This window comes from Diabrotica virgifera, chromosome 4 (genome assembly GCF_917563875.1).
Source record: "Diabrotica virgifera virgifera chromosome 4, PGI_DIABVI_V3a".
Taxonomy (NCBI): domain Eukaryota; kingdom Metazoa; phylum Arthropoda; class Insecta; order Coleoptera; family Chrysomelidae; genus Diabrotica; species Diabrotica virgifera.
The window spans coordinates 108,446,979-108,472,843 of NC_065446.1; the positions used below are offsets into that span (position 1 = coordinate 108,446,979).

A 25,865-nucleotide genomic window follows, 5' to 3' on the forward strand; every position below is an offset into this window, starting at 1 on the left:
TGTAAAGGTTATAATATTTGTAAAAAAAATACTTGGCAACATAGCAAAGTACCACAGACGTTTACGCGCGCACTAAGAAACATGCAGAAATCAAGACCATAGATAAGGTATATATAAGTAGAATAGATAGGCAACTCTTTAATACGTAAAATTGCAATGTATACAGCGTCCTCTGTCCGGTTTAGTCATGAACTAAATGGACAATGGCGGGAATTTTAAACGTTCAAATAAGCTTTGTTGCTAATTATTGTAGTAAAACAAGATTCTATAACATAATGCAAATTATAAAAATAATCGACAATTGTTTCTTACATTAGCGATTATTTTTTGTAATTTGCATTACATTATGGAGTCTGTTACTGCAATTATAAATATATTTCATACAATAGGAAAGGTAGAAAAACAAAATTCAAAAATTAAAATATTTATTTAAAAAATTAACGGCACAATTTTACAGGAAAGTACCAAAATTAAAGCTCATAATAAAATTAAAATATTTCCAGTACCTATCTTTTTGTAACATTGCCGAGTTTATAAACACATCAATCCTGACATTAAGGTAGCGCCGAAATTAACACAAAATTTTTAAATTACATGGATGCAAAGTAACCAAAAAGAATATTCCTTACTTCTCAGTACTGTTTGGTACACAGCATTTAAACACCATTGATTCAAAAATTTGCACACAAACTGAATATTTTACTTTATAGTAAGAGAACAAAAGTCTTTGTTATATAGCTAATCTATAAGTAAAAAGTAAAAAAACAATTTAATAAAATAAATCCAAACCCGTATGTAAACAAACAACGATGTCATCAGATGCCATTGTCATTGACAAGACAAAATAAAATGACATTTCTGCACAGCGTTGCCACATTTTATTTAGAAAATCTACTGTAAGTCTGTAAGTTTAGCTAAAATCTACTAAATCAAAAACTAAAATATACTATAAAACTTTATTAACGTATTTGTATATAATTTAGGACTTTTTATAATAAAAACAACAGCTGACTAACTAGAAATTAATATAATATGAATATTTGTAAAAAAACCAAACTTTTTTAGATTTTAACTGGGAAAAAACTATAATTAATTTTTATCAGTTTCATATTTAATATTTGTATATAATATTTTGTCATCCACTGATATCTGCATGTCAGGATCAAATTCTTCACACAATTCTTTCGCATTTTACATTGGAAACACGTAAACACAACATTTTTTGTTTTGCAAAGTTACATATGCTTAGATATTTTAGTTTTCCATCGTTAGCTTCTAATAGGCTCACCGAATGCCATAACTCTTCAATAACACCTGATATACTGCTTGCACTGCTACTGGAAATCTGCAAGTTTGTTGAAACTGCACCAGAATCCAGTTTCATTTCTCTGTAAAAGCCGCGTCCCACCATCAAATAATTTGATCAAACTGGTTTGAGCAAACTGAAAGTGACAGTTAGTGACGTCACATCTTGAGTGTTCATTGTGGATAATAATGAAAAATTTTAATTTTAAATAAAGTACAAACAAGTTAGAAAACTCAATTCAAAAAATTTGATCAAACTAGACTGATAGTGACAGCACAGATTTTTAGAATTTCAAAAAAACTGCAATTGTGACGTCACTTTGACGTACTTCCCGAGTTTGCTCAAACTGTTTGTTCAAATTATTTGATGGTGAGACGCGGCCTTTAACCCGGGAGTAGTCGCGCTCACTTCTGTAACGTCGATAGTCGCGTGTGAGATTCTATCTCAAAATACGAATTTAAAACAAATTTTTATTTTGTACTATCTTTATCTTTTATATTGAAAATATATATTTCTAACAATTTTATTAAAAAAACCTTTGTTAACGGCCACCTGCCAACATCGGCCACCTGTCCTAACGGCCAGTTTAAAAATTTCCCAAACCAATTACATATAATGTAGACTACAAAAACTGGCAATACCGTCCACCTTTCTATATCGGCCAATAGTTATTTCATTTTTAGTGGCCGTTACCGACAAATTTTACTGTACAGTAAAACCTGTGTTAACGGCCACCTGCCAACATCGGCTACCTGTCCTAACAGCAAGTTTAAAATTTTCCCAAACCAATTATATGTAGACTACAAAAACTGGCAATAGCGGCCACCTTTCTATATCGGCCAATAGTTCTTTCATTTTTAGTGGCCGTTATTGACAGGTTGTACTGTATTACGAAAAAGGATGAAAAGTGAGATTTTATCTAACGGCGCGACTACTCGCGGGTTAAAACCAATTGGCTCTCCCCAAAGCCATAAATTCCACAAACAGAAAAAGAAAAAAAAATCCTACACATTACTACACCCTTCCTCAAGGCACTTAGGAAATTTTTTCAAAATTGCAAAATTTTTCATCAAGTTATCGCGAAAAAGAATAAAAATTGAGATTCTATCTCACCGCGCGACTACTCGCGGGTTAAATTCATCATCTACGTCCTGAATCTTATTTTCGGTAATGACATTGGGAAATTGTAACAAAATGTCTGAAAACTAATTTAGAAATGGGGTAAATTTAGAAATATACCAAAAATTTACTAAAAAATATTGCTTTTATACTAGAATTTTTTAAACAATATCAAAAATCTACCAAAAAAGTAGAAATCTACTAAATGTGGCAACGCTGTTGCAGTTTCTGCAGATGCGATGACATGCGCATTTGGAAAAGCCTTTAGTGGCGCCACCTTTCCAGTTTAGTCAAGAATTAAAGAGAATGAACCGTAATTGCCATTAAGGATAACCGTGCATGATCAAGACAGTGTGATCTAACCTGTGTGACTGAAGTGTAACGCTTTTAGTAAGGTAAGAAATTTGAACACGTGTTTGTAGTTTTTTTAGGGTAAAAGCTAAGCACTGCTGGGTATACACCAGTAGGAATATTAACTAAATATTTGTTTATACGTCTTATTCAGTATTGTTTTAACTGAATTTGCGATGAAACGTTTATCAAGGATTACATGTTTCTTCTTTATAAAATAAAATCCAAGTGGGCAATGCTGTCCTGTCATTTGTCTTTAATTTTTTATATAAAATGTTTTAGAGGCATTTAAAAGGAAACGGAAGTGTGCTTTTGAGTTTAACGTCACAAAGTATTAATTTTTACGTAAAACAGCATGTCAGTATTTACCTAATTGTTTTTTTTTCGTTCAAGGACCAATCAAAATGCCTAGAAAAAGCAGAAAAAAATTGGGAGCAAGGCAGTATGTAAACTACTCTGAAGCCATGCTTGAACGAGCTGTTGAAGCAGTGAGAGGAGGTTTAAGTTCCCGACAGGCAGAAGAACGTTTTAAGGTGCCACGCCGAACCATTCTGAATAAAATTAAACGAACGCATGGTTCCTCCATTGGCCATCCACTTGCACTCACTAAAATAGAAGAACGTCATTTAGTGGATGTTGTTATAACAAGTGCAGAATACGGTGCTCCTTTAACAAGCCTAGAGATTATAATGCTTGTCAAACAATATTTAGACGAACTCGAGTTGTTTATTTCTCTAACAACAATCTTCCTAGTTGTGACTGGGTCAAGGCTTTTTTGTCACGACATAAGCACATTTTAACTCAAAGGTAGGTACTGCCAAAACGTTAAACGTTCCAGGGCAGCCAACACTGAAGAAATCATAGAGGGATATTTTAATAATTTAAAAATAACACTTGAAAACATCGAACCTCAAAATATCCTAAAATATGACGAGACAAATCTGTCAGATGACCCTGGTACCCAAAAATGTGTATTTCGACGAGGGACAAAATACCCAGAAAGATACATGAATGCTACTAAAAGCGCAGTGTCTCTAATGTTCGCAGCTACCGCAACAGGAGAACGCCTACCACTGTATGTCGTTTATAAAGCTGAAATATTATATGATAGATGGATAACGGGTGGTCCCCCTCGTACATTGTATAATAGAACAAAATCTGGATGGTTTGATGCATCAACTTTCCAAGACTGGTTTTTTAAAGTTGTTTTACCTTGGACAAAACGGGATAATAGCACAAAGGTTTTGATTGGGGACAACTTGTCCTCACACTTGAATATTGAGATAATTAGGGCTTGTCAAAGGGCAAATATAAGGTTTGTATTTTTGCCACCTAATTCTACATGCCTTACACAACCACTTGATGTTGGATTTTCCCGGATTTAAAAACTAGTCAACCTAACTTAAATTCAGTTGAAAAAACCATCTTTCCTCAATTGCTAACAAAACTAATAGACGCGATTGAACCAAATTTTTAAAAAAATCTTCAAAGTTCATTTCGTGCAACTGGAATTTGTCCCTTTGACCCACATGAAGTGCTAAAAAAGATGCCAAATGAGAGATTTGCCAAAAGAGTAAGTTCTGAAATTGATAACGCATTATTAAATTTTTTACAACAAAAAAAGAAAGGGGATACCATTAAAAATCGAAAGAAAAAGTTGCTTAATACATACTGAACCCGGTCAATCAGTTCAATTTGAAGAAATTGGTCAGAATCAGGAGTGAAGTGGAACGAGGATTTAGAAGAAGAAATAGAGATGGAGACGAGTGACAACGAAAATTTAGCAGAAGAAATGGAGATGACTAACAGTGACGATGATATTGGTGGGGAGGCACATGAATTACATGAAGAAGAACAGGATGAAATGGTTGAAAATATCGAGTCTGATGAAAATATCGAAGTAGATGGAAATAATTTAAAAATTGGTACTTTTGTGGTGGTCCAATTCCTTACAAAAAAAAACCGTTAAACATTTCATCGGAATTATAGTAGAAATTAACGACGACAATACATACTACACCGTAAAATTTTTAAGAAAAAATAGAAATGGTTTTTTTTATCCAAACATATTAGACATATCGGACGTCAATTTTGAAGACATTATAAAAATATTAAAGGAACCTTCCAAAAGTAGAAGAGGATATTTTTCTTTTAAAGAAAATTTAAGTCGTTTTCAGTTATAAGTTTTCGTGTTTTTTTTAATAAAAGTGTAATATTTTTTTATATTTTTATAATAAAATTGTAATAATTATTTTTCTAATTGTTTAATAAAAGTTTCTCCGAAATTGAAGAAAACTCTGAAAAATAGAGCTTTTTTGTTCTAGTTTTTATTAAAAAATAAAATTAAAAACGTATATTGTGGGGATAGTAGACAAATTAAAACGTATGCCATGGGCAAAGTAGTCCTATTACGTTTTAATTTTGCCCTACAGTGAATTTAAAATAGGTGGGCAATGTTGAACTTTTCCGGGGAAACTTTGCCCACCTTGTATTTATTTTTTTTCTCGGCTGTGTTACAGATGTTTATAAAAAATGATAAGAACATTCTCGGTTAATATTTCGAGAGTTCTCAAAATAATTTTTGTATTTATTTATATGTGCTAAGAAAGGAAATATTTAAATAAAACTGAAATTTGCTGGGCAAAGTAGGCCATGTGTACTTGTTCAATACTGATACCATCAATTTCTATTTTACATCTGATTGGTTCTTTACTGATTACTATTGTTTTAGTTTTCTGCGATGAAATTGTCATATGGAATTCTTTTGCTCTTATGTTAAATCTGTGGACTAATCTTTGCAGACTATCTCCGTCTTGGGCTATCCTTTGGAAGAGGAAATGCAAAAGTGAAACCAATAATTTACAAATCTTCAGTGTGGAGAATCTGTAAGATATACTTCTCATCAAATACCGTTTAAAATTTGCTTCTGAACTCTGCTTACTTTCATCCTCATCATATGACATAACCATAGAATTAGTTGACCTTTAACTACCCCAGTTATACTACTTTCTTTGTATAACTCTTTTAACTCTTGGTTTGTTCTGCGTTTCCAAATAATTTTCCAATTCCTTATTCTTCTACACGTGCCGTCTTTTCCACGTAGGATGGCAATCAGCCTGGTTATCCTGATCTTAGATGCGGCTGCTCTGAATAGTTTGATTGATGTATATACATACCATATGAAGCATCCAAACTTTGATTCTTCAATAAAATATGAACATTTTAAGTGTGTATCAGGCTTAAGGTGGTGGTCGTTGAATTCTCTAGCGTTTTTATTTTTGGGAGACAAATAAATGTTGAGGTAAACCATTCGTTGGGTATGTCACCCAATTAATAAATTTCATTAAATAGTTTTACCAGGGCATCCATGTTACTTATTATGCTCTATTATCTGAACAATGTCTATAGGCAGTTGATCTGGCCCAGGGATTTTTCCGTTTCATGCACTCTTTAATGCATACAGTAATTTTTCATTGTAATTTCTTTACGTGTTTCTTAGTCTTCTAACTAAATGTGTCATAGGTTTTCTCTTTCGTCATTTCAATATACAACAGCTCTTCAATATGATTCTTATCGTATTACTTTTTCAGTCGTTGTCATGGTGTCCCGCTTTTATCTAAAAGAGTCGTTTTGTGGTTTCTTTATCGAAATCCTGCCATTTCTTCTGAAGATCTTCTACCTATATCTTTACCTTTTTTCTCCAACTAAGTTTGTTTTATCTCTCTTATCTCTTATCTTTTTTTTATTTTAATGTTAATAATTTTGTATTTATGATTGTCTTTGTTTTTGACTTGTCTCATTTAGTCCATCATGTCCAGAATCTCGTCGGTCATCTCATTATCGTTTTTTCTTTATTATTTATCATTGTTTGTTAATCTCATAGGTATTTGTGTCTAATTTTATTAAGATTTTCAGATTTTATCTGTTGGAGTTTCCCTTTTACACCATCTTCATTCAGTTTTTTAACTTCTACTTTTGGGGTTCTTTGGAGTTTTCTAGAAGATTCAAGTTTAATTATGATTTAAGAGAGTTAGGTATCTATTAGGCAAGTTTATTAGGCTGGCCTTGCGAGCTGTACAAGATTTTCTGGAAGTTTTGAACTATCTTTGTTATTTCAAATTTGTTCTTCATTCCTAATTATTGGTGTCTTCAATTTTGATTATTTTCAGAACGCTCAATATTGGCCTTGGACAGTTTAAGTCTCTGTTGTTTTCTATCACTTGCTCTATTAAGCTCCATTTATTGATATCACGTTTTAGTTCTTTTCTGTTTTTTTAGTTGTTCTCTTTCCCTCATTAGATGCTTATTTTGTCTCCTTTTAATTTTTGTTTTTTTTTGCGACCTGTAGTTCTGTTTTAAGGTTTTTATTTATTTTTGTCAACGTCGTAAATTTTGTCATGATAATGTGGAGGATCTGATTCGAACTTACTCACTAAGACCTTATAGAATTCTTCTCTATCTGTTCTTACTTTGAAGGAATTAATTTATCTGCGTTGTTTTTTTAAAGATCCTTTTTCTCGCTTCTTTCGTGTTAGTAGGTACCTATTGATTTTCGCCCGAACTATACGATGGTCACTAGGTACCAGTTGTTATATTTTTTGTTATTGCGACTTCAAATATTTTTTTGTTTTTGAGAGAAAATAGTCTATTTCATTTTTATTGGTATCGTTAGGTGCAACCCATGTATATTTTATATAAGGTTTCTTTTTGTAAAAGGTATTCACAGCATAGGTACATGTTTTCTTGTTCCAGGAATTATATTCCTTCTCCATTCCTAAAGTTTCTCTACCCTTATGTTTCATGTGCCGAATCCGAATTTTCCAATGTTGTTTTCAGAGTATTTACTCTTGTATTTTGGCGTCTCCCTTTTGGCCTCCCAATTTTGGCGTTAAAATCTCTCATTACTATTATTTTAGGTACTTTGTCTAGATTTTTAAATTGTAGCTCATAATGTATTTCTAGGGATACGATTTATATGACTGACGACGGCAGATTACATATAATGGGAAGATTGAAAGACATCATCAATAGAGGAGGCGAAAAGGTCAGCCCAGCAGAAGTTGAAGCAATTTTATCGAAGCATGATAATATTCAGGAAGTCTGCGTAAGTTGAAAATAATTTTATGTTAAACTTTTATATGAATTAATAAAATCACGAATCAAAAAATAACTGTGAAAGTTATTTTACCTTTTTAGTGCTCTCCCAAAAAAAAACATCAATTTTTGACGGGTTTTCACATTCCTTGGCTCCTAGTTATTTTGAAAGTACAATAAACTCAAGCAGCCATAATGTTGATGTTTCTCCAGAGTTGTATATTTTTGAAGTTATACTTCTTTAGGCGCGATGGGAGTGAAATTTAATATGCGCGAATTCATCAAAAACCTTGTTCCCCGGCACAGACGCATTGTACCTTTGCTCTGATTGGGTGTTCAAATGACATGACAATTAAATTGTTCAATATGGAGGTTATGATAAACAAATATTGTATATTAGTTTTTATTGTTGTGAGGACACAGACAAAAGCAAATTTATAATTGTAGTAACTTTTTAAATAGTTTTTAAAAGCAACAGGTACGTACTTTATTGTAAATGTTTCAGTATTGTAATAAAAAATTACATAGGTACTTACCTATTTGGAAAATGTATGTACCTATCTAGTAGGTAATGTTTTGATTTACATAATTTGATTACCAACAAAATTTCTACCACTCTTCATATAATATACCTATTGTTTTCTTACTCTATGTTTTGTTGTATTTTAAAATTTTAATTCCCTTTGTGAACACACACACACAAAAATCAAACTAATTTGATTAAATTCAGAACTGTCAGACAGTAAAACGTTCAGTTAGCCTACCTTCCCACATGACAAGTACGTGTAAGTGGTCAAGTCGGGTGACGGGTGTGCGTAAGTGGATTTCAACTCTAAGCACGCGGGTTCGAATCCCAATGTGAGTTTTTATTTTTTTATACATTTTATGATTCTGAATATATTTGTTATATAATTTTTTCCAGAAAATGGTATTTAGTTAAAATTTTTGCCAACAATTATTGTTCAGAAATCATTTCTTTGGTGCATTTTTCAATATGTTTGTGTGTGTTTTATTTTTTTTTTTTTATTTTTGGTATTGTTTTAATAAAAATGTTTGGAGAGTAGTAAGTGTTAAAATTATTTTAATATTTAAATAAAATATAAATAAACTGTTTAAAGTACATATATTAATTTCGTTGGAATCATATAATAGAAGTATAACTTCTTACGTGCGTACAAAGTACACACACATTCTTTTATTTGAGTAACTTTGTAATTATTGTTATTGATTCGTTGTATATTAGTTGTAGTAGTTCTGATTGTATACAGTGTGTCAATTTTAAAACTTACAATGGGCTATATCTTACCAACAAAAAGCTGATATCGAAAAATGCTTGAAACCGTTTCTAGGAAAGTACGGGGGAACTAAAATGATATGAAAGAGAACTCATCCCCATCAACCCCCTAGTCCCCACCCACCACAACCAACAAATTTTAAATTGCAAACCCCTACTTGTGATACATCATTTAAAATACTATAAAAATGCTATTCAATGGTATAAATAATAATTATTATACAGGGTGTTAATATCAGCCGGCTTACTACGACTTTTATATTTGTAATGCTATCTCCCGGACTATATTATTGTGAATGATAAATGTCCGTCGGTACATTTTTTTGTACAAAAACTTAATTTGCTGTTTTTGCAAAACAAGTTAAAAACATCTGTTTTTTGGTTTCTCTCAGATACAATAATTTTTGGTTTATTTGAGACCATTTAATCTAAGTTTGAGACCTTTAAATGTCGTTAGTTTTCATCATTTGTACGATCGGTACTGTCATTAAGCTGTAGTTGTCACGATGGTTTACAGTTTTACAGTACCTATACCTGAACGCGTGGAGATCATTTTCATATTTGCGTCCCAGAACCAATGTTATTTACGAACAGCTCAAATATTTAATGAAAGGCATCCGGACAAAAATTTAAGTCACGTGTACGTCCGCGATTTAGTTGAAAAGTTTAGAGAAACGGGATCAGTGCAAAATAAAAAAAGGTATGCCCCAAGATTACTGAATCCCAAATTGAGGTCCTTGGAAATTTTGCAATAGAGCCTACTGCATCAACACGTCAAGTATCTGCAATGAGAGGACTTTCACATGAGTCGGTTAGAAAGGTGTTGAAATTACATAAGTTTCACCCGTACAAAAGACAAATTCTTCAAAGACTAGGCGATGATGATCCAGACCGACGAATTGAGTTTTGTGAACTCACACTGAAAGAATTCGCGTTGAACCGAGATTGTTAAAAATATTTGTTTCACTGATAAATGTACTTTTATGCTGAATGGTAATGTAAATAAACAAAACTGTCGGTACTGGAGTGATTCGAACGCGCATCGATTCAGAGAAGGTCACACTCAATATTCTGAAAAATGAATGTTGGCGCAGGAATATTAGGCGATGCTATAATTGGCCCCTTGTTCATACCAGGCAATGTAAGTGGCGACATTTATCTCGATATACTGGAAAACACCATCGAACTTTAATTGTGCATGAATTAGAGAACTAAAGGGACGACCAAGGCAACCTAGCTCTAGACGAAGATTTGCTGCACTTCCAACAAGATGGAGCACCTCCTCTCTATGCAGCTCCAGTGAGGCACTGCACTGGTTAGATACTGATTATCCGAACAAATGGATTGGAAGGAGAGGTCCTATTGAGTGGCCACCGAGATCATCAGACTTACCGCCACCTGACTTTTTATATGGTGTTACCTCAAGTCAGTTGTTTATAAAACTAAACCTGCGTCACTTGAGGAATTGCGAGAAAGAATTACGCAAGCATGTCGCGCTATTACAAGAACAACATTTGCCAAAGTTCTTGCAGAATTTGAAAATAGGCTGTATTATTGTTTACAAAACAACAGAAGCCACTTTGAACATTTATTTAATTGACATTTTTAACAAATTTGTAGTTCAACAAAAACCTTATTAAATTTTTCATTTAAGCCAAAGTTTCACAATTACTGCTTCACCCTGTATAATTATTATTTATACCATTGGATAAAAATTTTTATAGTCTTTTTAATGATGTATCACAAGTAGGGGTTTGCAATTTAAACTTTTTTGGTTGTGGTGGGTGGGCCCTAGGGGGTTGATGAGGGTGAGTTCTCTTTCATGTCATTTTAGTTCCCCCTTACTATCCTAGAAACGGTTTCAAGCATTTTTCGATATCAGCTTTTGTTCGTGAGATATAGACCATTGTAAGTTTTAAAATTGACACACTGTATTATCGGGGCCTACCACTGCTGTATTATTGCAGAATAAACTTCGTTTTCACTTGACTCATTGCTTACATATTATACTCTCCTAATTCGAAGTGTGGTCTCTTTAGTCTTCAAACAGTTTCTCTGGGTATTCTTTCCATTTTTGCTATTCCCATGATTTAAATATGCATTCACTTCATCTCCTGTATTGCATTGTGGATTTTTCCTGATTTGTACAATACCTTAATATTCTTTCTGTACTTGAGTTCATCTTTTGATGAATTCAAAACTTTCCTTCATGGAGATCCGATCAGAGGAATTACTTAGGTAAATACCTATTTGGTATTGTGCATTGCCATGATTGAATGACTAGGGTGTATCACTGTGGATTTTTAATGGAGTGTTTGCCCTACTTGTGCTTCCCCATCCTGATGCGGTTGATACCACTCAAACACTGTCAAAAGGTCTTATCCGATACTTGGGGTGTGGGTGAGATAGGTTCGAGGATAGAGAATTGGGTAAGGTTAAGATGAAATTAGGACGGATTGGATGGATGGTTCGGATTAGAACAGTTGTCAGCTGTCCAGTTAGTCGTCTTTTACGACAATGTAGATCTTGAGGGTGTATTCTTTCTAAGTGGCCCACATCTCGCACAGGGCAATGATTTTGCTTTGTATATAAATTGGAACGAGTAGTGTATATAGTGATACATTATGCAGAATTTTTATTGTCTGTATCTATCTCAAAGTATCTGTAAAAATTTGGTTAGTTACTATGGCTTAACCTTCAATTGCAGGTCAATAAAACCATAGTCGTAACTGTGGTGTCCACATCTAAGAATATTAAACAATTTAGACGGCATGAAAACCTTTATTCATTATACTAAATGAACATATGCTAATATCTGAATTACATATTGTAGGTTATCTGTGAAGTTGGTCATAGATAGATTTGTAGAGGTGGGAAGTAACATAACTGTTACAGGTAGCATACATTACATCCCTCCACACCAAGATCCGAATATAAAACCCACATTGTCATAGTCTTAATTATAAATATAAACGATCAGGCGGTCTGATGGTTCTTCTCAATCTTTCCTTAATATTAGGTGACTGCAACCCAACGGTTGATTGTGATGCACTGTCTTTAATTGACGAAGGAACCGCACTGATATCTTCACTCGAAAATTCGGTTTCAACACTACCGGACACTCCTTGGGTCTCACTGGTATTTTTTAAGGTTACCAAAGCTTCAGTTTCACTTAAAGGTAATGGCGAACTTACAGAAGTACTTGGAACTGAACTCAGTGGATCACACGTATCTCTATCCTTGTCATCAGAAATTTTAGATATTTCTTCATCGTAAAAATGACCACATTTAACAATTTGGTCCAAATGTCTTTTCCATTCAAGACTTGGATTATCTAAAGGCTGACATAGAAATGTTTGATGTCCTAATTTTCTAACTATTTTACTCTTTGCCCATTTAGGCTTTTGTGCATTTACCCTGTAATCCCTAACATAAACATCTTCTCCTTCTATAAATTCTACCACCCTATTACCTTTATGGTATTTTATCTGTTGTTCTCTAGCTCTCAATGTCTTATCGTTAAATGTCAAAAAGTCAAATCTGGTTTTAATTTTACGCCCAAACATGAGATAGGCAGGAGTTTGAAATGTCACTGAATGAGGACTAGTTCTGTAAGAAAATAAATATTTTGAAATCAACTCAGATATACTCTTGCTCTGGGAGCCTGTTAACATTTTGTTTATTGCATATTTTAGGGTTTTAACTGAGTTTTCGGCCGCTCCGTTTGTCGCTGGATGATAAGGAGCTGAAGTTTTATGAATAATGCCATTATTTTTACAAAATCGCTGAAACTCCTCTGAATTAAACTGTGGACCATTATCTGAAATAATTTGATTTGGCAACCCAAATCGGGCAAAACAGTCTCGAAGTTTACCGATGGTATGTTCTGAGTCAGTCTTTGACATCTCATATACCTCGGGCCACTTCGAGTATGCATCTGTAATAACAAGATAATTCTTCCCATGATACGGTCCTAAAAAATCAATGTGAATTCTATCAAACACATGAGCTCCTTCTTGGAACTTAATTAAAGGTGCCTTCCGTGGAGTTGTAGTATTCTTTAAACATGCTTCACAAGATTTTACAAACAATTCAATATCTCCATCTAAGCCAGGCCACCAAAAATATTGCCTTGCTACTGTCTTCATTCGAACTATTCCGCTATGAGTACTATGCAATTCCTGTAAGATTTGTTTATGAAACTTGGAAGGTACCACTACCCTATACCCCCACATAATTAAATTATTATCAATGGTAAGCTCATTAGCCCTGTTAGCATATGCTTTCAATTCATCTGGAACTGTTTTTGGCCAGCCATCTCTTACATACTTAAAAACTTTGCTCAAACAGATGTCTGACCGTATTCCTTTAATTATTTCTACAGCGGTAACTGGTAATTTATCCTCTACCAGAAAATTAAAATAATCAAACTCAACATCACTTTGTACCTCCTTAGGTATGGAAAGAGGCAAGCGTGAAAGTCCATCAGCTGTTTTATTCTCTACTCCCTTAATATGTTTAAAGGTGTAATGAAATCCACTTAAAAATAGTGCCCACCTCTGCAGTCTCCCTGCTGCCATTTGCGGAATGCCCTTTGTCTCTCCGAATATGGCCATCAGTGGTTTGTGATCAGAACATAAAAAGAAATGCTTCCCTAATAAATATTGATAAAATTTTTGTACACCCCAATACATTGCCAAAGCCTCTTGGTGTATAACGGAATACTTAGCTTCATGTTTGCTCAACACTCCTGAAGCAAAACTGATTGGCTTCTCTGACCCATCTGGATACACATGCATTAAAACAGCACCTAAGCCCACGCTGGAAGCATCACAAACCAATTTTAAGTCCATCTGTGGATCATAGTGTGCAAGGCCCGCACCTGAAGAAATTTCCCTCTTTGCCTTTAAAAATGCATTCTCACACTCTGAAGTCCACTTAAAACGTTCATCTCTTCTTAATAACCTATACAATGGCTCCAGTACTGTTGATAAGTTGGCCACAAAACGACCATAATAATTGATCATCCCGACATATGCCCTAACTTCAGAGATATTTTGGGGTCTGGGGCACTCAATAATGGCTTTAATTTTTCCTGGATCTTTATGCAACCCTTCCTTATCAATAATATGCCCCAGATACCTTATTTCAGGCCGGAAAAACATGCACTTATCTAAATTTAATTTAAAGCCTGCCTTCTGAAGTCTATTAAAGACATTTTCCAAATTTTTTAGATGCTCCTCTCTATTAGGACCTGTTACCACAATATCATCTAAGAAATTAATAACATTTGGAATACCTAACAAAACTTTTTCTACAATTTTTTGAAAAATGCTACAGGCCGGTCTTGTACCATATGGTAGCCTGTTTACCTGATAAATACCTCTGTGTGTGCTCCAACTTAAAAGTTTTTTTTTCTCCTCCGTTAGCTCCAATTGGTTGTAAGCATTTTTGAAATCAAGTTTTGTAAAAAGGTGCCCACCCTGGAGGGCTGCAAATAACTCCTCCACTCTTGGCAATGGATGCTTGACATCAATTAGAAATTTATTTACGGTTATTTTGTAGTCAGCCAGCACATACACGGATTTTGCCTGTCTCCTTGACAATGGGAACCAGTGGGGTGCCCCATTCAGCATTTTCAATCAAGGTAATGACACCCTTACTTTCAAGTTCATCTAATTCTGCATTAACATCCCTTTTAAAAGCAAAAGGTAATGGCCTTGGTTTGCAAAATATAGGTTTTGCATTTGGTTCCATTTTTAAGTCAACTTTTTCAAACCTATAATGCCCTAATTCATTACTAAAGAGAGAACTATATTTTTTTACTAACCTGGCTATCTCTGCATCCTGATCTATTTTATTTATATTAATGTTAGGAACTCCCGGTAATTTAATCTCGAAATTAAATGTCTTCATTAAATCTCTACCAATTAAGGCTGTTGTTCCATTTTTTATTATAATTAACCTACAGTTATCTACCCTAACATTATTATATTGAATAGTTACGAAAATCTCACCTAAATGTGTAATAATACTTCCATCAAATGATCTGAGTCTAACTTTAGTTGGAAGTAATGCACTGGTTTTGAAATATCTGATATAAATATTTTCAGGAAGGACAGAGATACCTGCGCCTGAATCCAGTTCCATTAAAATAGTACAATCATTAATTAACATATTTGCCTTGTGTGGTTTTATAAAACCATTATTAACATTATCAAAAGAGGTATGGTACATGTTTACAAAATCAAAATCTTGTACATTTTCTGAATCAGAATTTTCACTCTCTACAGGTTCTACATAATGAGTACTTTTTCCTTTGTTTTTATTACACATTTTAGCCAGATGGCCAACCTTCCGACAGATCTTACAACTATATTTTCGGTACTTACAATTTCTAAAGTCATGTTTTATTCCTCCACACGCATTACACTTGGACTCTCCATACAAACCTCCTGAACCTCCTTCTCGTGCTTCTCTATTTCTGCCTTGGTTAACACTGGTGCTTGATATCTTATTTACTGGAACTGAAGTGTTGGCTTCTACTGCTGCAGCTTCTTTTCTCAACGCCAACTCATATAGATGTTCTAAGGTTGTTTTATGATCCTCCTCACATAAGCGATCCAGGACTGGTCCCTTTCTCACACCACAAACGAATTTGTCTTTTAAAACATTGTTTAATGTAGCCCCAAACTTGCAATCTATTGCTTTATTTTTAATTCTTACGTAAAAGTCTGCCACGGACTCCTTTTCAGCTTGTCTCAAAGAATAAAATTCTATTCGTTCCTTAAAAACAGAAACTTTTTTAGTGAATTGCTTTTGTAGAAGGATACATAGTTCATCGAAAGTCTTATTCTTAGGTAAAACTGGGTCACACAATCCTTTTAATATTTCATAGGCCTTATCACCAATTATTGTCAATAATACTGGAACCATTCTATCATTCTCTACATAATTTGCAATAAAATATTGCTCTAACCTCTCCTGGTATATATTCCAATCAGTACCTATCCGGTACTCTTGTAAGCTGCCTATTGCGCCCCTTAGAACACTCACTTGAGTTGAAGGAAATACTGCACCTTCCATTTTGCACCTTGCAAATACTAAATAAAACGTTTATTCAAGCGCCTTGCTTGTAAAATTGTCTACTGCTTATTTATCCTAGTCGCCATATTATGTGGTGTCCACATCTAAGAATATTAAACAATTTAGACGGCATGAAAACCTTTATTCATTATACTAAATGAACATATGCTAATATCTGAATTACATATTGTAGGTTATCTGTGAAGTTGGTCATAGATAGATTTGTAGAGGTGGGAAGTAACATAACTGTTACAGGTAGCATACATTACTGTAACCAGGGGGTTTAGGGGTTATAACCACCCCATTTGGATATACTTTGAGCTCTATACGTTTAACTTGCTTACTTAGTTTCGTGTCCGAAACACCAACAACTTTAAATTCTGTATTTTCAATGGTTGGCCACATAGATGGCCCTGTCATTTGCTAAAATTAAGTCTTCTTCTGTGCAGGTCTCTCTCATCTCTGTGCATGATAGTAGATGCCGGCTAGTCTGAACCGCGCCACAGTCGCAGGTATCGTCCTCCTGGTATCCCCATTTTTTCAGGTTACTAGCACAACGTGAAACGCCGGTTCTTAATCTGTTTAGAGCTTTCCAAGTCGGATACGGTAAATTGTGTCCAGCAGCCATTTCCTCTGAGGGAGGAAAATGTGTCGCGGTAGCTGACGCTTGCCATAGGTGTATTCGGCGCGTTTCTGGCGTTTCGGGGATGGATTTTGTTGTTTTTAGGAAGCTTTTCCGAGATCTTAGTCTGCTTGGCTGAGTTTGGTGGTCATATAAGGGGTGTCTTCGGTCCGTCTCCTGCTTTTTTCGTTCTACCTCTGACGTGACCTTCCTCCTGATAGGTGGTGGAGCAATTCCAGCTATGGGGTATACCTCTTCGATAGGTGTCGGTTTCAGGCAATCCGATATTATACGAACCGTTTCATTTAGAGCCACGTCGACGTTCTTTGCGCGAGCAGAGTTTGCCCATACTGGTGCTCCAAACTCCGCGGCCGAAAAACATAATGCTAAGGCAGAAGTGCGAAGAGTGTGTGATTGTGCTCCCCATTTTGTATTAGTTAGCTTGCGGATGATATTATTTCTGGCACTTACTTTCTTCTTGACATCTTGACAGTGGTATCGGTAAGAGAGTTCTATCCAGACGTACGCCAAGGTATTTTGGCGTCTCGTTGTGTTTCAGCATCTGACCACGCCATTCCACCTCCAGCGGCCTTCGGGCATGCTTGTTTCTAAGGTGGAAAGCACATACCTGGGTTTTTGTAGGATTGGGTTTCAGATGGTTTTCATCGTAGTATAGAGCTAAGTCTCCTAGGGCATCTATCAGTTTCACTTCTACTTCATTGAAAGTTCTTCCCTGAGCTGCCACAGCTGTAGCATCAGCGTAAATAAATTGCCTTGTTTGTTGGTGTTTGGGTTGGTCGTTGGTGTATATGTTGTAAAGAATCGGCGCGAGGACACTCCCTGTGGTAGCCCAATTTGTGGTCCCTTCACCGACTGTTCTTGGACTGGAGCGTTACGTAGAAGCGTCTATTCTGGAGGAGACATTTCACTAACCTTGTTAGTCGGAAATCCTTTGTGGTTTCATAGAGTTTTTCGAGTAGCCGTTGATGGTTACTGTGTCATAGGCGGCTGTTAGGTCTATGAACTCTACTCCTGTTATTTCTTTCCGTTCAAAACCATCTTCAATAGGTTGGGTGAGATTAAAAACCCACACTGCTCAAACAATTTGCCTTCCGGACCCTGAAAATCTAAATGAATACTTTGTTAATGTGAGTAAAAATATTACATAAACTATTTTGCCACAACAAGATCCCATTGCCTATCTCCCTAATTCAAGAAAGGTCTCGAATTCATTCTTTATAAAACCAGTCGATAAATCTGAACTGATTCAAACAATCAATAGTATCAAAAGCAAATCTTCCTGTAGTACTGATGGTCTATCGATAAAAATTTTTTCTAATCTCCCAGAAAATGTATTAGAAGTCCTCATCTCACTAATTAATGATTCCTTTGAGAAAGGTAAATTTCCAGAGTGCCTGAAGACAGCCATCATTATTCCTCTTCATAAGGGTGGTGAAATATCTAATACCTGCAATTATAGACCTATTGCACTACTACCGGTACTCTCCAAAATTATTGAGAGACTCATAAAAGCCCGACTTATGTCCTTTCTAGTTGAAAACAACATTTTATCACAAAATCAGTTCGGCTTTTTAAATAATAAATGCACCACTGATGCCATATTTTCTGTACTACATGAGGTTTATCAAGCACTGAACAATAATCTTCACACTGCCACCGTTTTTTGTGACTACGCCAAAGCTTTTGATTGTGTAGATCATAACATTTTGACAAAAAAACTAAATTTCTACGGAATTCGAGGTATTTCTTTAGAATGGTTCCAATCTTACTTGGATGATAGGAAAAAACTGGTTAGAGCAAATGATACAGACTCTAGTCTCAAAAACATTGTATGTGGGGTACCTCAAGGTTCAGTATTGGGTCCTCTACTTTTCCTTATCTTTATTAATGACATCACTAGTTTAAAAATCGATGGAAAAATCTTTCTTTTTGCTGATGATACCAGTATCACTTGGAGCAACTCAAATATTGCAACTCTTCATGCTACTATAACTTCTGATCTACTTACAATAAAAACCTGGTCTGACTCTAATTTACTCTCGTTTAACGTAGATAAAACAGAAGCATTGTCTTATAAAGGAGCTCTTCAACCCTTACCTCTTAATAACAGCCAGCTCAGTACCGTTGATTCTGTAAAATTTCTTGGTATTTTTTTAGACAGCAACCTTAAATGGTCCCACCATATCGATTTGTTAAGGAAGAAACTATCCTCAGCTTGCTATGCTATAAGATCTGTTTCGAATTAACTCAATTTAGCATCTTCCAAAATAACATATTTTTCTTTGTTCGAGTCACATCTTCGTTATGGTCTTCCTTTTTGGGGTTCTGGTACAGCTGCCCAATTCAATGTTATTTTCAAATTACAAAAAAGAGCAATTAGATATCTGTTTGGCCTTAGAAGAACAACACATTGCAGAAGTTACTTCAAAGATCACGGAATTTTAACCCTTCCATCTTTGTATATTTTAGAAACTGTTTGCTTAATTCGTAAACATCTACATGTCTTTCCACCAAGACCTAAGCATGACTACTTCACGAGAAATACTACGTTTGACGTCTTTATGCCAACCCCGTCCTCTGAGTTAGTAAAGAAATCTATATTATATTCCGCAAAAAAACTTTACAACCATCTCCCTCTACAACTTAAATCTGCAGCATCTTTCCCCAAATTCCGTAAACTGACAAAAGCCTACCTATCTGAAAGACCATATTATTCAGTAGAAGATTTTCTTAATCAATAACTAAGAAATTACAGTACCCTTTGCACAAGTAGTATTTTTATTACCATTTTTTTGTCTATATTTGGGTGTCATATGCAGCAGCTTAACTTTTAAACTTATTAATTACTAGGTAGACTATGCATTTGCAATTTACTTAAATTTTGCAATTGATTATTTCTGTTTAACTTCATTATTATTGTTATTATTGTAAATATATTGACGATTTATGTAATTTTAGTAAATTGGATTGTTATTGCTTTGTTTTCTTGACTTTTTATAAGCTTTGTCGATAAAATTGTACAATTTTTCATAACAATAAAGCATATTTCTATTCTATTCTATTCTAAGAATTTGACTGCAGCAGCACTTTCCGGGTCTGAATCCTGCTTGTTCTGGAATAATTTTAGTCTCCACATATTCAGCGATCCGGTTCAGTATCATTCTTTCAAATGCCTTGAAAAGGTGGCACAAAAGAGAGACAGGTCTAAAACTCTTTGTATCCGCCGGATCCGTCCCTGGTTTTAAGAGGGCTACCACTCTAGCTTTTCTCCAGATTTTGGGGATTTGTAATGTACGGATGCAGCAATTCATCATTTTTACGAGCCACTCTACGGTTTTTAGTCCAAAGTTCTTTATTTGTTCCGTTCGGATATCGTCCAGGCCAGCCGCTTTATTATCTTTCATTTGGTGGATTGCGCCTCTCATCTCCTCTAGACAAAAGGAAGCACCTAGAACATCTCTTTCTTCATCGATATTCCGTTGAGCTCTCACCTTGTTCTTTCTTGATGCCGTCTTACCGTTCATTAGAAGACGATGGGCTATCTGATCGGGCGTGACTGCCGGAGCAGCGGGATCGTTGCCAAGATTCCGAATCAGCTTCCAGGCACGTCTGCTGTTTTGTTTCATGTCCAGACTCGTGACCAGCTTGCACCACCTTTCCGTTCTGTTGGCGGATATCGCATGTAACATTTCCTTTCCAGCCTTTATTGTTTCTTCCGAGACCACCTTAACACCATTACTATTCCATACCCCCAGAGATCATCAAGTAGTTGTAACCCCCCTTCTTCTTTGATTACAATAAATCAAATACTAAAATCACGGATTTCGGACATGTTCCTTTTAAGTCCATGATATTGCGACACATTCCAAGTCCAGATGTTTTAACTCCACGACTCCAATACTGGTTCCTTTCAGTTCTTTTTTGTTTTAGATCGTTGGAACCAAAGATGAGAGATTGGGAGAAGAAGTATGCGCTTGTGTCGTTTTGGAAGATGATGACATCGATTTCACCTTATCAGATATCAGAAATTTCTGTTCTGGTCAACTTTCTCACTACAAGATCCCTTCCAGACTTGAAATCATGACCCATCTACCAAAAACACCAATGGGAAAAGTTAAGAAGGCCATGCTAGTCGATAGAATTAGTCACCCTCAAGCAAAAAAAGAATCTGACTAACCATTTGAAATTACTGGTAATTTTAACGTGTAACTTGAATGTTTTTACTTGTATTGTGTCTAAATTGTTAACATTGTAAAACTTTTAGTATTTTGTATGCTTTGTAATGTGTGAAATGTTTTTAAATTTAATGTTGTACCAGGTTTTTTATGAATAAAGAAAGATGCATGATATGTTCCACTTTCACATCCCTAATGACCAGTGACGCGTAATCACTTAATGTCTTGCGCAACAATGGGTAAACAATATGAAACTGACGAGAGTTTTCAGCGTCTATAAAAAAACAGGATAACTTAATGATGACGACAAACGCGAAAAGGGGGATAAGGAGTTAATTGAAAAAACAGACAGAGTCATGTCTATACAAAAAGAAGAAGAAGAAGAAGAAGATACAAAGAAAAAAAGGGCAAAAATAATCAAATTATGCTAGATAATGTGTGGTAGATAATGTTTACAGTTTTGTTACGAAAGAAACCGGAGCCAAAGAAGGAATCGATTTGCTGAACCATAGAAAGCTCATGCAAGGAGTACAAATACATATACATATTGTATTAATATGGGATTAGCTACTGTTAAATGTAATGACAAATACATTTGCACATAAAAAAGATTTGACGTTTCGATTTCCACTCCGGAAATTGTCTTCAAAAAAGATTATTAAGAAATTATGTTGGAAGAGTACCTGTATACGAGGTCTGGCTATTAAATAACGAGACTGCTTATGAAAAAGAGTTTTATTTTAAAAATTATTCTACAATCGAATGCTCTCCTTCAATATATTCCCCTTCCCTCGCCACACACCGTTCCATTCGTTTTTTCCATTGGTCAAAGAAATGCTGGAAGTCTTCTTTTGTTAGAGCTTTTAGGAGCTCCGCCGTTTTTCGCTTCACCTCTTCCATCGACTCGAACCGGATTCCTTTTAAGGCAGACTTGATCTTCGGAAACAGCAAATAGTCACAGGGTGCTACAACAGGCGAGTACGGTGGGTGTTCGAGCACTGGAATGCCTCTAGCGGCTAAATAACGCTTCACAGACAGCGCATTATGGGCAGGTGCGTTGTCCTGGTGCAAGATCCACGACTTGTTTTTCCACAACTCCGGCCGTTTCTTACGAACTCGCTCTCGCAGCGTTGCCAAAACTTTCAAATAGTAAATTTGGTTTACAGTTTGACCCTCTGGAACCCATTCAGTCATCACGATGCCGTTAATGTCGAAAAAACGATTAGCATGGCTTTAAATTTTGATTTCGACCTCCTTGCTTTTTTCATTCTTGGCGATGCAGGAGTTTTCCAGTGCATGAATTGTCGCTTAGTTTCAACATCGTATTTGAATATCCAGATTTCATCGCAAGTGATGATGTTTTCCATTAATTCAGGCTCTTCATGTAACCCCTCAAGAAAATCTGAGCAGATCTGTTGACGGACGAGCTTTTGGTCAGGGGTCAAATTTTTCGTACTGGAAGAGTAGACACTTCCAGCTATCCAATGCTGCATTCGTTTCCCACTCTTTCCCTCTAGGACGCCTTCTGCGCGCGCAGTCTCGTTATTTAATAGCCAGACCTCGTATATACCAGCAAACCCTCCTCGAAAACTCGACGTTTAGGAAGGATTTTTTCCAGTCAGAATTTTCGTAAATTCCAAAATTTATGCTTAACTTCTGAGTGGCATTTTTCTTTTATGGACGTGGACTATAATTTCAGTGTTTTTGTGGATAAACTTCTCTGTATCTTCAATATAGGCTATTGATTATATTCAAAATAAGATAGCTAAAAGGAACTACAACGTTAACGGGGTTTTATTATTTCATATAGTCAATGGACATCTATATATGAAAAAACCGCGGAGTGCTACCATTTAAAGTAGTGCGTTTTTGAGAAATGGGTGAATTAGTCTCTGGGCACAGGTTACATTAGGGTGAGTTCTATGCACTTTTGGTACAAACATATCTACATAAAAATTGTTCCTGGTTAAATTTCGTATCTAAATATCACTATTTAAAGTCAATGATACTTTTTTTTACAAAAATATATTCAAAAGAATAAGCACAAAATAACCCAAAAGAAAGAAATTTTGTTTTTTGTCCCATAACTTTTGTCCACGAGGATATAGGTATAGACATTGCTTTACAGAAAAAAAATCTACATATTTTTTCTTTAAAATGTTGTTTAGTAGAGGTAATTAGGATTTATAGTTTTCGAGATATGATTTTTCAAATTTCGCCACTCACAGCAATTTTGGGCAATTTTCCTTGTTATTTCGCAAATATTGTTCTGTAACTTTTTTCTACGTAACTTTAGGTATATGCAATGGTACACGTAATAGGAATAGAAATCAATTACCTTTAAGATGGTCTACTGTATAATGTTGTACGACTTTTTTTTTAAGAGATTATGGTTTTTAAATGTTTTATACTTTTAACGATTTTTTATAAAATAATATAAAAATAAAATAATATTATTATATAATATATTATATATTATATAATATTATATTATATATTATATATTATATATTATATATTATATATTATATATTATATATTATATATTATATATTATATATTATATATTATATATTATATATTATATATTATATTATAATACTTAATATAAAAAACATATCTATTATTTTTTACGATTATTTTTGAAATTTCTCATAACTTTTTTCTTCTACATTTAGGTATATATATTATATTATATAAAAAAAGCTTATTTTGTTTACTTTAAAATGGTGTATTACAAAAAATTCTAGGATTATTTTTGAATAAGATAATATTTTTCAAAATGTATTAAGTACTTGCAACGATTTTTGATTTTAGGTTTATTTTTTAAATTTCTCATTATACCTTTTTTTCTTGTACATGAATATACTATATATTGCTCAATAAAGATGGCTTACTTTCTGTTCTTTAAAATGGTGTATCATCTATATTTAAATAATGGAAACCGAGTGATTCGTTGGTATTTTTTACCTGTATTATTTAAAATTATTTCATTTACAAAAATTACAAAAACATTAGTCTTAGAAAACATCACTTTAGTTAAAATTATTTAAACGTTGACATTTAAAAAATTTTTAGAATCAAAGTCCATCTCTTCGTTAGCATTAGATTCAATATCTTCCTCTGACACCTCAGTTATCTTAGAGTTCCCACAATTAGTACCCATGCACATGCACCCTTTGCAGAATATTGAACAACTAATTCCTATCTTCCTACAACCGCAGTTTTTTGTACATTCTTTGGTACATTTACATGCTATTTTTTCAAGCAAAGCTTGTGGTGCAGGAGCTTCAAGTCAAGTCAAGTCCGACTCAAGTGGATCCAAAGTATTACCTATAAAAAATAAGATTCAATCATAACACACAATCACATAAAAAAATTACAATGAGAAATTTAAAAAATAATCCTAAAATCAAAAATCGTTGCAAGTACTTATTACATTTTGAAAAAGCATATCTTATTCAAAAATAATCCTAGAATTTTTTATAATACACCATTTTAAAGAAACCAAAATAAGCTTTCTTTTTATTATATAATATATACCTAAATGTAGAAAAAAAAGTTATAATGGAAAATTTAAAAAATAATCGCAAAAAATATAAAAACTCGTTAAAAGTATAAAATCTTGAAAAAGATAACCTCTTTAAAAGAAGTCGTACAACATTATACAGTAGAACATTTTAAAGGTAATTGATATCTATTACTCTTACGTGGACCATTGAATATGCCTAAAGTTACGTATAAAAAAGTTACAGAACAATATTTGCGAAATAACAAGGAAAATTGCCCAAAATTGCTGTGAGTGGCGAAATTTGAAAAATCATATTTCGGAAACTATAAATCCTAATGACCTCTACCAAACATCATTTTAAAGAGAAAATATGTAAGTTTTTTTTCTGTGAAGCAATGTCTATACCTATATACCCGTGGACAAAAGTTATGGGACAAGAAACAAAATTTCTTTCTTTTGGGTTTCTTTGTGCTTTTTCTTTTGAATATATTTTTGTAAAAAAAAGTATCTTTGACTTTAAAAAGTTATATTTAGATAGGAAATTTAACCAGGAACAATTTTTATGTAGACGTGTTTGTACCAAAAGTGCATAGAACTCACCTTAATGTAACCTGTGCCCAGGGACTAATTCACCCATTTCTCAAAAACGCACCCCTTTAAATGGTAGCACTCCGCGGTTTTTTCATATATAGAGATTCATTGACCATATGAGATAATAAAACCCCGTTAACGTTGTAGTTCCTTTCTATAGTACATAATCAATAGCCTAATAAGTCATTTCCGTTAATTACAATTAAGCCAAAACATCGTAAACCCTGGGTTACGAAAAATATACGCATATCAGCCAAGAATATGCGTTCACTACTATACATCCAGAAATTTACTCCAACGCTTCTATCACTGAATACATCACGAAGTACAGGGCAACGTATCTAAAACTTATCAAATCAGCTAAAAAAGCCTACTATCAAAATCATCTGGGAAGCTCTAAAAGTGTTGCAAAAGAAACTTGGTCCATAATAAACGATCTTCGAAATAAAACTCGCACAGCTCAATCATTTTCCCTTCCAAACCCTGAAAGTCTAAACGAATACTTCGTTAATGTGAGTAAAAATATAACATTAACTATTTTGCCGCAATAAGATCCAATTTTCTATCTTTCTAGTTTAAGAAAGGTCTCGAATTCATTATTTTTAAAACCAGCCGATAACTCTGAACTCATCCAAACAATCAATAGTATCAAAAGCAAATCATCCTGTAGTACCGATGGACTATCTATAAAAATT

The 25,865-nt window shown here is 34.3% G+C and overlaps 1 protein-coding gene across 3 annotated transcripts in view; it reads left to right on the forward strand.

Annotated features, from left to right (window-relative positions):
• Positions 1-21,242, forward strand: part of LOC126883101 (medium-chain acyl-CoA ligase ACSF2, mitochondrial-like) — a 91,652-nt gene extending 70,410 nt beyond the window's left edge. For 2 of the 3 annotated variants that reach the window (XM_050648345.1, XM_050648343.1), the window contains exons 8-9: positions 7,739-7,880; positions 20,824-21,242. In XM_050648345.1, the coding sequence (XP_050504302.1) occupies positions 7,739-7,880; positions 20,824-21,069 (388 nt within the window). In that variant the 3' untranslated portion in view covers positions 21,070-21,242. Of the gene's footprint in view, positions 1-5,507; positions 5,536-7,738; positions 7,881-20,823 lie in introns of those variants that run through there. The other variant, XM_050648346.1, reaches the window with a different exon arrangement.
• The last annotated feature ends 4,623 nt before the right edge of the window (positions 21,243-25,865 follow it).